At 42.1% G+C, this 12015-nt stretch overlaps 1 protein-coding gene across 1 annotated transcript in view; it reads left to right on the top strand.

Moving 5' to 3' along the window:
* Window positions 1-8544, top strand: part of ITFG1 (integrin alpha FG-GAP repeat containing 1) — an 83426-nt gene extending 74882 nt beyond the window's left edge. Inside the window, exons 14-18 of the mRNA XM_087827172.1 lie at window positions 988-1066; window positions 2710-2834; window positions 3429-3511; window positions 5164-5281; window positions 8162-8544. Of these exons, the coding sequence (XP_087683298.1) occupies window positions 988-1066; window positions 2710-2834; window positions 3429-3511; window positions 5164-5281; window positions 8162-8221 (465 nt within the window). The 3' untranslated portion in view covers window positions 8222-8544. The remainder of the gene's footprint in view (window positions 1-987; window positions 1067-2709; window positions 2835-3428; window positions 3512-5163; window positions 5282-8161) is intronic.
* The last annotated feature ends 3471 nt before the right edge of the window (window positions 8545-12015 follow it).

Genomic DNA, 12015 nt, shown 5'->3' with positions numbered 1-12015 from the left:
CTCTGCCAATTTAAATCTACTGTTGAGCCACTCTAGTGAATTTTTAACTCACTAGAATTCACTTTAGTGAATTGTTATTCTCTAGAAGTGGGGTGTTTCTGTGCATGTGATTTTCACCTCTTTATTGCTACTCTATTCTGGTCAGACATTGTCCTCATAATTTCCTTCAGTTCTTCAGACATGATATCCTTTACTTCTTTAAATATATTTATAATAGCTGAGTTCGAATTTCAGCCTAAGTCAAACATCTAGGGTTCCTTGGGTTCAGATTCTATTAACTACTATCTTTTTTTCCTTTGTATGGCCTATACTTTACTGTTTGTGTGCGTTGTAATTTTTTGTTGAAAACCAGACATTTTAAACAATGTGTTAACCCTGGGAATCGCTATCCTGGGTCTGTTGTTGTTGCTGTTTGTCTCATGACTTTCCTGGTCTGATACTGTACAGTCTGTTGTGTGTAGCCATTGGCATCTGTACTCAGCTTCATGGTCAGTGATTGATTAGAGAGAGGCTTCCTTAAATGAACAGTTAGGTGAGAGATTAGGGCCTTCTCAGGTCTTTTGTCTGGGAACAGTGTTGCATCTGTGTGTGGCCTACTAGATTCCCAGGAATATGTCAGAACTTTTCACAGCCCTGTTTGAACATCTCATTTGCATTTTTACATTTAAGATTTGGTCAACATCTCATTAGCCCAAACTGATAGTACAGCCTCAGGCAGCATCAGTATAAACAATTGCTGAAGATTGTTTTCAACAAACAGTCCAGTTTGATAGGGATGTTCACAGAGCAAGCTCTCAATCTGGTGAAATAAAGACATGCTGAGAATGGAGCTTCTCAGGGAGCTGCCAGACAGTCAAATAGTGACAATTCTCTGGGGAGAACTGCTTAAAATATTTACTGTAATTAATAGACAATATTAGATCTTAGGAATGTCCCATAAAATGACTCACTTACTTTTCAAGGTTTAACTATTCCTTTTTATTGCAGCCCTTTGGAGTAAATCAGCCTGGGCCTTATATCATGTATACAACTGTGGATGCAAATGGATATCCAAAAAATGGCTCAGGTAAGACTGGGTACAAGTTCACAATGCACAGAAACACCTTTAGTCAATGTATTGGCAGGGTACAGATGACAGAAGTTATTCTGTTTTACCCTTTATAAAATCTTCACTCTGTGTCTTACACTTGTCTTTCTGTAGACTTACATCAGTAGATTATAAAAGGTCCTCATGGCAAATATATTAACATTAATTCCTCATATATCCCTATTGTCTCGGAGCCAAATCTTCATCTTTATTTTTCAGTTGAAGTAACAGAGATTGAGGGAAATTACATGAGTTACCTTGATCAGATTGTGAAGTGGTAAATTAGTTAGCAAAGCTCATTGTAGAAGTGAAAATTAGGAAATCAATCCACAGCCTAATCTAATCCCTTTTTTTTCCTAGTGGAATAGAAGCTGGAATCTTACATAGGTATAGTTTGATATATGATCATAAAGAAAAACTCTAGTTATACTTTTGAATATATAATAAAGGGAAATGCAATCAAGACAAAAAGGAAATAAGAGTAAGCAAAGGGTGTGCTTTTGACAGATGGTTAGAGAGGAGATCCAGATCACTGTGATCATTTCAACTCTCTCAATAAGAAGAGCAACCCTAACGATTAATGTGCTTCTCTGAGACGCCTGGAGTCCTAACCATGAAGAAGTATAAACAGAGTTGCTTTTATTCTCCATTTTTATGGACCCAGAATAAAGCAGAACTCATTATATGGCCATTCTTGTTATATAGGATGGCCCCACATAAATATACCAGAGTGAGTTTCCTTTTTAGATAATGGTACACATTTAAAACTCTAAGTCTTACTACTGCTTCAGCATAGAAACATAAAACAAAAGCTGATTAATTCAAGGAGAAATTGATAAAACAATTATAATCAAATACTTTAATATATGATGTTAGTCAAGGAAACTTAATAAGCATATACGCAATTTGAACAAATTACTCCTTTACATTTTAATTTAGATACATGTTAAACCGTACCAAAAAAATTCCAGGACTAGCTGGTATTGTCTTTTTTTAGCTTGAGCAAACATTAATCAGGCATATTTTTGTGTCAGAAAACATAAATTGATAACAAAAGAAAATGGAAAGTGTGGAAATGCCCTCCTAGAATTTCCATGACATTCTTTTTCTCTGAAAGAATGGATTTTTGCAAGAGGAATTGTTCCCTTTCCTTAATCTCACATCAACTAAAGATCTGACAGGAAGAGCCAAGCTGACAGATATTGGGGTGGGGGGAGGCTTAGCTAGTGATGATAATTTTTTCTCACTGACATGTAAGAAAAAGAAGGAGGGAGAGGGCAAGATATAGAATAGCTCTAAGCAGCAACTGGTATATCCTCTTGATATAATTACAAAAATTGCATGATTGAGTGAATGAATGAATTACAAAACACAGAAAGTCTGAGAAACTATAAGAAAGTTTACAAATTATTCAGCTGTTTAGCAATTAGAAACCCCATCTGCACAGATGCAAATGAGTCAGATTCTGAAAAAACAAGGAGAGAAAATGAGAAATTGTGGTGCCAACAGGAACAAAAGATTTGCTTCATGAAATTGTTTCTTTTTAACAGTTTATGATTTTAATATTTGATGAGAGCAGTGTTTCCAGATATTTTTTGTTGTTTTTTTTTAAATAAATTTAGCTGGACAACTGAGCCAGTCAGCACATCTAGCTCTGCAGCTACCCTACAACGTACTTGGCTTAGGTCGAAGTGCGAATTTCCTTGATCACCTTCATGTCGGTATTCCCCGCCCAGCTGGAGAGAAGGCGAGTAGAAGTGTATCTTGCTTACAACTGATCTATATTTTAATAGTCATTATTCAAACATTTAAATTCAATTGAATTGAACTGCAATAATTCAGATATTTTTATTCCCTTTAAAGAGCTAAGGAAATTGGTGGTGGCCTCGCTAACCTTTCCTCAGAGAGCACTTCATAACTTGAAGATGGCGCTTCCTGCCGCCTGTGCATAAACCTCATGACTTCCTAGCGCTCCTTCCTGCTTTTTCTCACATAATTTGTTTAATTTGCTTATTGTCAGACTCACCTCGACTGTGAGCTCCAAGCAGCATCCGTATGTAGCACTTTGAACTGTGACTGCTACGTAAGCGTATTCAATAAATATTTGTTGAATTAATGCAGCCATGAGATGAAATGTAATCCTTCCCTGAAAAGATCAAAAACATTTTGCCAACAGGCCACAGGACCCCTGTTTGGGGCTTAGCATATGTAAATTTAGCTTAATCCTTGCCCAGGATTTCAGTTCATCAAAAGAGCACTTGTCTGTTCCTTAGTTGTTTAGAGTGGTGTGTTTTCAAAATGTACTCCCTGTTATAAGTGTGCTCGTCAATTCTTTTTGCAGTCTGTACGGAAGCAAGAGTGGACTGCGATCATTCCAAATTCCCAGCTGATTGTCATCCCATACCCTCACGATGTTCCTCGAAGGTAACGTCCGCAGGAACTGAATTTGGTAAAATGCCATCGATTCTGAGTCACAGACACAGTTGCATCATTTGAAAACTCTCTCTTCCTGCTGTGTTCCCAGGAGAGCCAGCACTGAGTTCCCTCTAACAGACCCAACTGCTGGACACACCGACACAAAAGTCCCTGACATTCACTCAAAGAACAAATTAAACCTTATCAGAAAAACAGCAGGTTAACTAGTTAGGGATTTATACATATTCCGCTTAAGTAAATCCGTCTTCAGTTTATTAGCTATAAATTCTAAACTTTCAGGATGCTGATGTTTTTGGTAAGCATCGATCATTTTCATGAAAGCTTTCACAAGTAGAACACATCCCCCAGTAGTCAGGGAAAGGGCGAGAACAGCTCACCTCCGTGCACAAGCGTTTATTCTCTTGCTTGTGAATTTCTGGAAAACGCTGCTGAGTTTCTTCCAAAATCTCAACATGTTCCATGTTTCTCTTGCTCTTTCTGAAGAAATGTTCTTTCCAAATTTATGTACATAATAAAAACCAAATTGATTTTAGTTTGAGGTGTATTTTGAGATTTACTGGCTAGAGACTAACTTATAGATCAATAAATTTTAATTATCCCCCAAATAAGTCAGTTGCTACTTGCCCTTCATCATAATGATCTTGCCTTTATTAAACTTCTGAAATGAAAATATACCCAATACCTCTTTTGGGGAGAACAAAAGTGATTAGTGTGGAACCCCCCCCCCAGTCCTGGTACGTAGACTATTTGAGGCTCTCCAGGTGGGCAAGTGCTGGCACGTGGCTATTTCAGAAGAAAGGCCTGATTCTGTTTACGCTGAAGTCTGTCCATTGTCACTGCCCCAGACAGACCAAGCATGATTCTATAAGAAGCCTCACGTAAGTGTTCATGTGAGCCCTCCACCACGACACAAGTTTCACTCACCCCGTCTAACTACTCCCACTTGGACGTAGTACATCTGCAAACAGAGGTCCCAAAAAAGATGGTAGAGAAGTCTTACTGAAATCCTGTGACTACACAACCATAGAGTTCAAGGTGTCAAATTAAGCAAGTCAAGCAAGATGTGAAAACATCTAACACTGTCCAAAGTACCCTTGGTAAATGTGTTTAAGAATAATTCTCACAGGATCAAAGGAAAATATCACAGCATCTCATTACAAATTCTGTCCTACTTCACGCCCTAGCCTGTTTGGCTCAGTAGTTAGAGCATCGGCCTGTGGACTAAAGGGTCTCAAGTTCAGCTCTGGCCAAGGGCACATGCCTTGGTTGCAGGCTTGATCCCCGGCCCCGGTCAGGGCTCATGCGGAAGGCAACCAATCGATGTCTCTCTCCCCCACCCTTCCACTCTCTGTAAAAAGCAATGGAAAAAATATCCTTAGGTGAGGATTAACAAAAAAATAAAAATAAAATTCTGTCTTACTTCAGTTCACTGAATAAAATCTGAACTCTGCAGGACCATCAATATTTAGTCCTATATATAAGTTTAATAGCTTTTGTTTTGTTGATAATGAATGGATAGATGGCTGCATGACTTGAATGGATGAATTGATTCATCAGTTAGCTATTTTGCTTTTTGGTCTCAATAGAATTTCATCTTTAAGTTAAAACTGTCATTTTAACTCTTCTGTATTCATCTGCAGCTGGAGTGCCAAGCTGTACCTCACACCAAGTAACATTGTCCTGCTGACAGCCATTGCGCTCATCGGCGTCTGCGTGTTCATCCTGGCCATTATTGGCATCTTACACTGGCAGGAAAAGGTTTGTTTGTGTCAATGACATGTTAACTTTGGGTAATTTATCATAGTAATATACTGCTCTAAAAACACCATATTTAAGCTTTTATGACGAGTAAGATTTTCTGATTTTTCAAGTTCTGTCCATAATGTCATCTTACTTGATGATAATTTCTTATATCCCCTTAAATTCTTTGTCTCTTAGCAATTCCTACAAATCACAGGAGAAGACTATTTTAAATCATAGATGTTGTACAATAGTTATAAAGTGATCACCCCAAAATTGCCAGGTGTATAAAAATTTAATTAGAAGCCAGAATGGCCTGGAAAATGGTCATCATTTTTGTTTTGTTTTATCCACACATGAGGATATTTTTCCATTGCTTTTCAGAGAATGGAAGGGGGAGAGAGAGAGAGAGAGGGAGGGAGGGAGGGAGAGAGGGAGGGAGACATCGATTGGTTGCCTCCTGCATGTGCCGGGACCAGGGCTGGGGTTTGAGCCTCCAACTAAGGCATGTGCCTTTGGCCAGAATCGAACCCGGGACCCTTCAGTCCTCAGGCCGATGCTCTAACCACTGAGCCAAATGGGCCAAGGGGATCATTTTTGAAAGAGTGGGTTCACGATCTCCCAGGAGAGCCATGGACACTCTTCTCGGGGATGACAGCTCTCTGAGAAGAGTCAGCACACAGGGTAACAGCGTCTCAGGGTCGAAATGGGAAGTAATGAAGTGACCCATCTTCCATCTGTCAAGTATTCTTTGCACTAAACCAATTTCTGCACTTTAGTGTAACACCCTAAATAATTAAAAACAAATCTCCAAAAATGTAGACTTTTATACAATGCTAATGAGGAGGAAAAGAGGCCATCACAAATTATTAGTTTAGATATAAATTGAAAAAACTAATTTCTAGCCTTGGCCAGTATGGGTCAGTGGTTAGAGCATCGGCCTGGGGACTGAAGGGTCCTGGGTTCGATTCTGGCCCAGGGCATGTACTTGGGTTGCAGGCTCAGGCCCAGTCCCCGGCCCCAGTCGGGGGAGCACGGGAGGCAGCCAGTCGGTGTGTCTCTCTCTCTCTCTCTCCTGTCCACTCTGAAAAGCAGCGGAAAAATAACCTCGGGTGAGGGTAAAAAAAGAAAGAAAAAGCTAATTCCTAGTTGCACATGAATATAAAGTACATAACTAGCAGGTCCCAACAATGTTTTCCCAAAAAGGGTTCCTTTGTGTGATGAAAGTCTTTCTTCTTTTTGCACTGCTCCCTTTGTATCGTCATGCCCGTCACAGTCATTGTTAACTAAAATTACCATCGGTGTTATCTTTGCTATTTTAACTTATGAAAAAGAGCATGCTCCTTGTTCTGATAAATGTTCATAGGTTTGTCTCTCCAAAAATATCACTCCTTTCATATCAGAAATATGGTAACAAAATTACGTGCTCAGTTCATTTTCAGACCAACGGAAGAGGCAAGACCCAGGGTGACCTGTGTACTTTGTCCAGAACTGTCAGGTCGTAGCCTGAAATGTTACATAGCTCTAAACCTAAATTAAGGAAATTAATTTGGTTAATTTCTCAGGGGATCTGATTACAGTAGAAACGTGGGCTTCCCACGCTCGCCGCCTAACTAAGAACATGGGGCTTTAACATACACTGTGTGCTCGGCCTCCCCGGCACCTGGTGGCTCTCTTGCTGCCTCTCTCTCCATTTCACTCTCCCTGGCTGCTCCTTTCTTCCACTTCCAACCACGGCATCCATGCCGGGCTATTCTTGCCTGCCGATTTCATCCAAAACCATGGCTCTGCCTCTTAACTCAGACAACCCAAGCCTTCCTCTCTCCCCAAAGTTCTCTTCCCCCACCTCCAGCTGGCACGGGGACATCTGTACCTAGATCACTGGCAAGCACCTTAACACCAGGACTCTCAAGCTTTGTCACTCTTCTTTCTTTCTTATTATAAGACTCCATCAGTCGCCCTCCTAACTCTGGCTCCGTCGGCATCCCTGCTGCTGTCTCCACTCCTGCTAGTGCTTCCGCTCAGCTCCGTCACACCCACCTGGTCCCCGATTCCACCCAATGCCCCTCCTCCATCCCATTGCTGCCAGGTTACTCAGCATGAAGGTCAGCCTTACCCTGTCACTCCCTGCTCAGACCTCTGGTGACTGCCCCCTTGTCGGCCTCACCGCCCTTCCGTGGACCACCCGGCACCTCGCCGACCTCTGCCTCACCAGGTGCCAACATGTGACCCACGCGCCTGCTGGGCTCCATGGCAGCCTGTGCTACTCCGACTGCCAGAAATACTAGCCCTTCCAAACTGCCCTTTCCTCACCCACCCTAAAGTAATCTCTCTCAGAACACTGGAACATTTTTCACTTTATCCTGAAATACTATTCAGTATATTTGGCTTTTTTCTTTCTAAGCTTTAAGTTCCTTGAAACCAAAATACAAAACTGAGGGTCTTTTTAATCCCACACAGTACCAGCACAGTACTTTGCTGGGAGCAGAGTCAATAAATATCTGCTAAATCAATGGGTTAACCCCAAAATAATTAATATAGTTTAATATAATCAATTTAGATTTGCTTGTTGACATCAGTGTTGAAAATGGGGAAATGTAATAGTTGATTATGTCCTTACAGAATCTCATGTTAATCCTGCTTTCAAATAAATAATAAATAGTAACAAAGTAAGCATTTATGGAACATCTCTTGTTGGTTTTTAGATTCAATTTAGTGGATCATTAATTATAAAATCACTCCCATAAACGTCAAAAACAGTGCATAAGACTGTTACAAAATTACACCTGTTATCTCTTCGTTGCTGAGGGCTTTTTTAAATTAACCACTTTCATGTCAGAAATGAGTCTTTCCTGACATTTCCTATCATTTATAAACTGGCCTAACCTTCTCTTTCAGAAAGCCGATGACAGAGAGAAACGACAGGAAGCCCATCGGTTCCACTTTGACGCCATGTGACCTGCCTTTAGTGTTAGGTGTGGGTCGGCCATTCCCTTGATTAACTGAAATGTGAAATTTGGCCTAGACAAGAAAAGGGGGAATGTTGAGTATTATTTATAAACTATGAATCCTTTGGTAATTATTGGGAAGTATGCAGATAAGTGTGGTCTGTGTCTCGGGTCCTTTTGAAGCACTTTGCGTACGGTAATTGGGTTCTTCATTTGATCGTGCTGTAAATTTTGTTCCTTTGTGGGTGTGGTGCATGTCTCAGGTGTCTGTATTTATGATCTTATTAGCATAATGACGACGGGAAAGACTGTAAATAAAAATATTTAAATGAGCAGGGTTGTTTACGTTCCCGAGTTGGTCTTCTCATCTTACCCGTGCCAAGGACACTCGTGTGACTATCGCAGATAAAGTCATTCACCTCCACCTCCATCTGGCAGGTCCGGTGTCTCACCAGTGGCAGACAGGACAGTACTGGGAACCTGGGCTGGGAACCACAGTTGGGCACACTTGCCTTGGACTCCTGGTCCCGCCACCGACAGGCTGTTTGAACGTGGCTGGTGCTTAACCTCCATGAGCCCCATTTCCTTGGTTATCGGGCTGATACTATTGCTCAGCTGAGCTTCTGTGAGCATCAAATGGGATGAGCTGTGTGAAGCGCTGAGCTCAGCGTGGAGCACAGAGTGAGTGCTCAGTAAGTGCTAACTGTCGTCACTATTGTTAGCTCATTTTTTTAGACTTCTGCAACTAATTATCAAAATATAGACCGGACAGAATTTTATTTTCAGGCATTAGGGAATCATATCTGAAAAACCTAAATTCTTGGTGGTTGACATCTTATAGAAGGATTTATTAGTTACTTATATGAACTAAAAATGTAACAGTATCCTGTAAGAATTAGTGTGCCCTAAAAGTTTTCATTTGCACACTGATCTTATCACACGGGGATGACGAGCATTCGCTCTCCCGGGGGAGCCACTGCAGGCGCATCTGGGAGGGCGCAGCTCCAGTCACTCCCTTCAGGGCTCGTGGAGTGTTTCCATTCGGATCCCGGTGCCCATCTCTGTGCACCGCACCTCGCCAAGGAGTTTCTGCGAGGTTGAAATCTAAGCTTGGGAGGTTTATGTATCTGTCCAATATGCAAGTGGACGCGTGCCGCTCCAAAACATAAAAACTACCTGGAAACAGTTCACATTGCTCTTCATGTTCTCTTCTCTGCGGTTGCCAAGAGTGGCCTGTGCACGCAGTTCCTGTGTCTAGCGTATTAATGTGTCTCAATAAACACTGTACTGAGGACTCACAAAGAATTTCGGTGGGTTTGTAAATAATTATTTTGGAGCATGAAGAGGCTTAAGGGGTCATGAGGTCAAAAGCACTTCTCTGGACCGTGAGACATAGGGAAAGGGACTCGCCTGTTGCCCCCCTGTGAGTCGGGGAAAGACAGGCACCTGCCACTACAGTAGCCAGTGCAGGACACGCGGCAGCTCCCCGCCCGCGGACAACACGTGAGTGACAATTACAAATACAGACACACGGAGACCTTGGAGTGTGCTTCTGTACCTCTATACTAACCTCCGAATGCAACATCAGTGTCATTTATTAAGGGCCAGCAGGTGCAAAACAGAATCAAATCCAAGCACCTTTTTATTAATTTTGAGTATTGTCCTGGAAAGAGCACAAGACTTCGAGGTTAGACAAACCTGGATGCAGAGTCTAACTGTTCCCTTTTGTGACTTCAGTCACTTTGCCTCTTTGGGCTTTGGTTTCTTCATCCGTAAAACGGAGTGAGTGCCACCTCCTTAAAGATCTGCGTGAGTCTTCCAGTGGCCAGGGCACAGGAGCTATTGGTGAGCCAGGCTCCTTTCCGCCCTCCCACCTCCCGCTGCAGTGGCAGCCGTGGCGCTTCTGACCCCTCCACTGGCCTACGCGTCTGTAACCCTCCTCGGGGACCTAGGAGTAGGAGTTCTTCATAGTCACTCCAAAGGGGACTCAAAAAGTTACATGTGGATTTTCAGCTGCATGGCGGGATGATACCCCTCCACCTTGTGTGCCCAAGGGTCAGCCGTACTGAAAATACATTGCTGTTAACACACCATTTATTCAGACTAGCCCTTTACGTTTCTCTTATCTACCAGCCAAAAAAAAGTCATATATTTTCAAAAGCTTGATTCCCAAATAGTTCTCACTCCTAGGCCTCAGGATCAAAGGTCACGCACACTGTCCTTGCCCTCCCCACCCTTGCAAAGGAACAGCGGGACCACTGGGTGGAGAAATACCAGACACCCCCTCACGTTACTAACCATCCCCACAAACCCATGAGGAGCACCTCAGGCATGGCTGCCAAACCGTCAAAGGGAAAAGATCTTGGCCTCATAAGTAGCCTTTTCTAGCAGAGAAAGCCTGTAGCAAAGTGCTTCAAGGTGTAGGGAAAATTAGATCCCTCGGCTACACAACAAACCTTAGATTTATACCAGGCTCCGGTGGCTTCTTACAGTCATTGCACGAGAATGAATTTAATTCCATGTTTTAAAAAGTAATTTTTCTTTTGTCCTTTAGAAGACCTCTAAGAAAGAATAAAACGAGTAAATATTAACCCTTACAAATAGAACTACTCAAAAAAGAAACTGAAAAACGTGACTTGTGTCCAACAGCCCGATGGTCTACTGAGGGCTAAGCTGAGATACTTAAGGGCTGGCTCCTCGGCACAAAGGTGAACTAACAGGTGACCGGCGTTGCCGTGACTGGCAGCCTGGCTCTCCATCGCCTGGCAGTTGCTCTAAAGGACTAATAATCAGTTAAGGAGTGCTCTCGCTCAACACCTGGACAGAGGAAGGGAAGGAAGCCAGACTGGGCGGGGGAGAAATGGGATTGAGATGCACTGGGCGGATGCTTCGGATGGGCCGACTGGGTTTCGAGAGAGAATGAGCCCTCCTATCCCCTAAACTGTCCCAAGTCAGCGTAAGAAGGCTGGGCCTTTACACCCCACGCTCATCAGTCATTGGTGACAGGCTGCCCCAAGAGCCTCTATCAAGAAAAAGAAAATGGAACGTTTTACATGCCATTTGGGACATTTAAACTCAGATTGGAAATCCGAGAGCAACATTGACATTTTAGAATTTACAATTACCGCTATGTATAGTTTCCACCTATTTGAGATGGATTTGAAATAAGTCAATAGTCTGTCTACGTCAGGGCTAGTGATGGCACTTTCAAAACTGTTGGGTATAAATAAGCAAACATGCGTTGCTTAGGACTTTCTGTCATCGCAGAACGCTTAGCCACCAGGCAGTAGGGACCACGCAGAGTTCACTCCTTACCCACATAACCAGAATACAAAGCTCCCTTCTCTGTAATATCATTCTTCTCAATCGTTACATAAATTGCCATATTTATAAGAAAGTAAATGTCCAGTTCAACCATGATTTACAAATTGTGTAAATTAGCCATAGAGTTGTTATATGCCATTCTCTTGTAAAATATGTGTTTTAAGTAAATCTATCTATGACTACAAAATAACCAATTGGGCACAAATAACCAATGTCAGAGATACAACCATGGATAATGTATATACTAAAACAAAATACACCACATCTCTGTTGGGTCGACTATAGAAGTCTTCTGACATTAAACAAATCTTCAGTAAATGCAGTTATACCATGGTCATGGACAGCACGACTGTTATGAAGATGTCAGATCTCTCCCAACGCCGCTCAGTATCTCAGTGGGTTTGGTTGTTGCTGCTGAACTTGATAAGCTGTTTCTAAAATATATGTAGGACCAGAAAGGGCCAAGAACAGCCAGTTCAA

The sequence above is a fragment of the Miniopterus natalensis genome, chromosome 18 (assembly GCF_054644295.1).
Source record: "Miniopterus natalensis isolate mMinNat1 chromosome 18, mMinNat1.hap1, whole genome shotgun sequence".
NCBI classification, from domain to species: Eukaryota; Metazoa; Chordata; class Mammalia; order Chiroptera; family Miniopteridae; genus Miniopterus; species Miniopterus natalensis.
The sequence above is the reverse complement of the archived record's forward strand: the minus strand, read 5'-3'. Positions and strand labels throughout refer to the sequence as shown.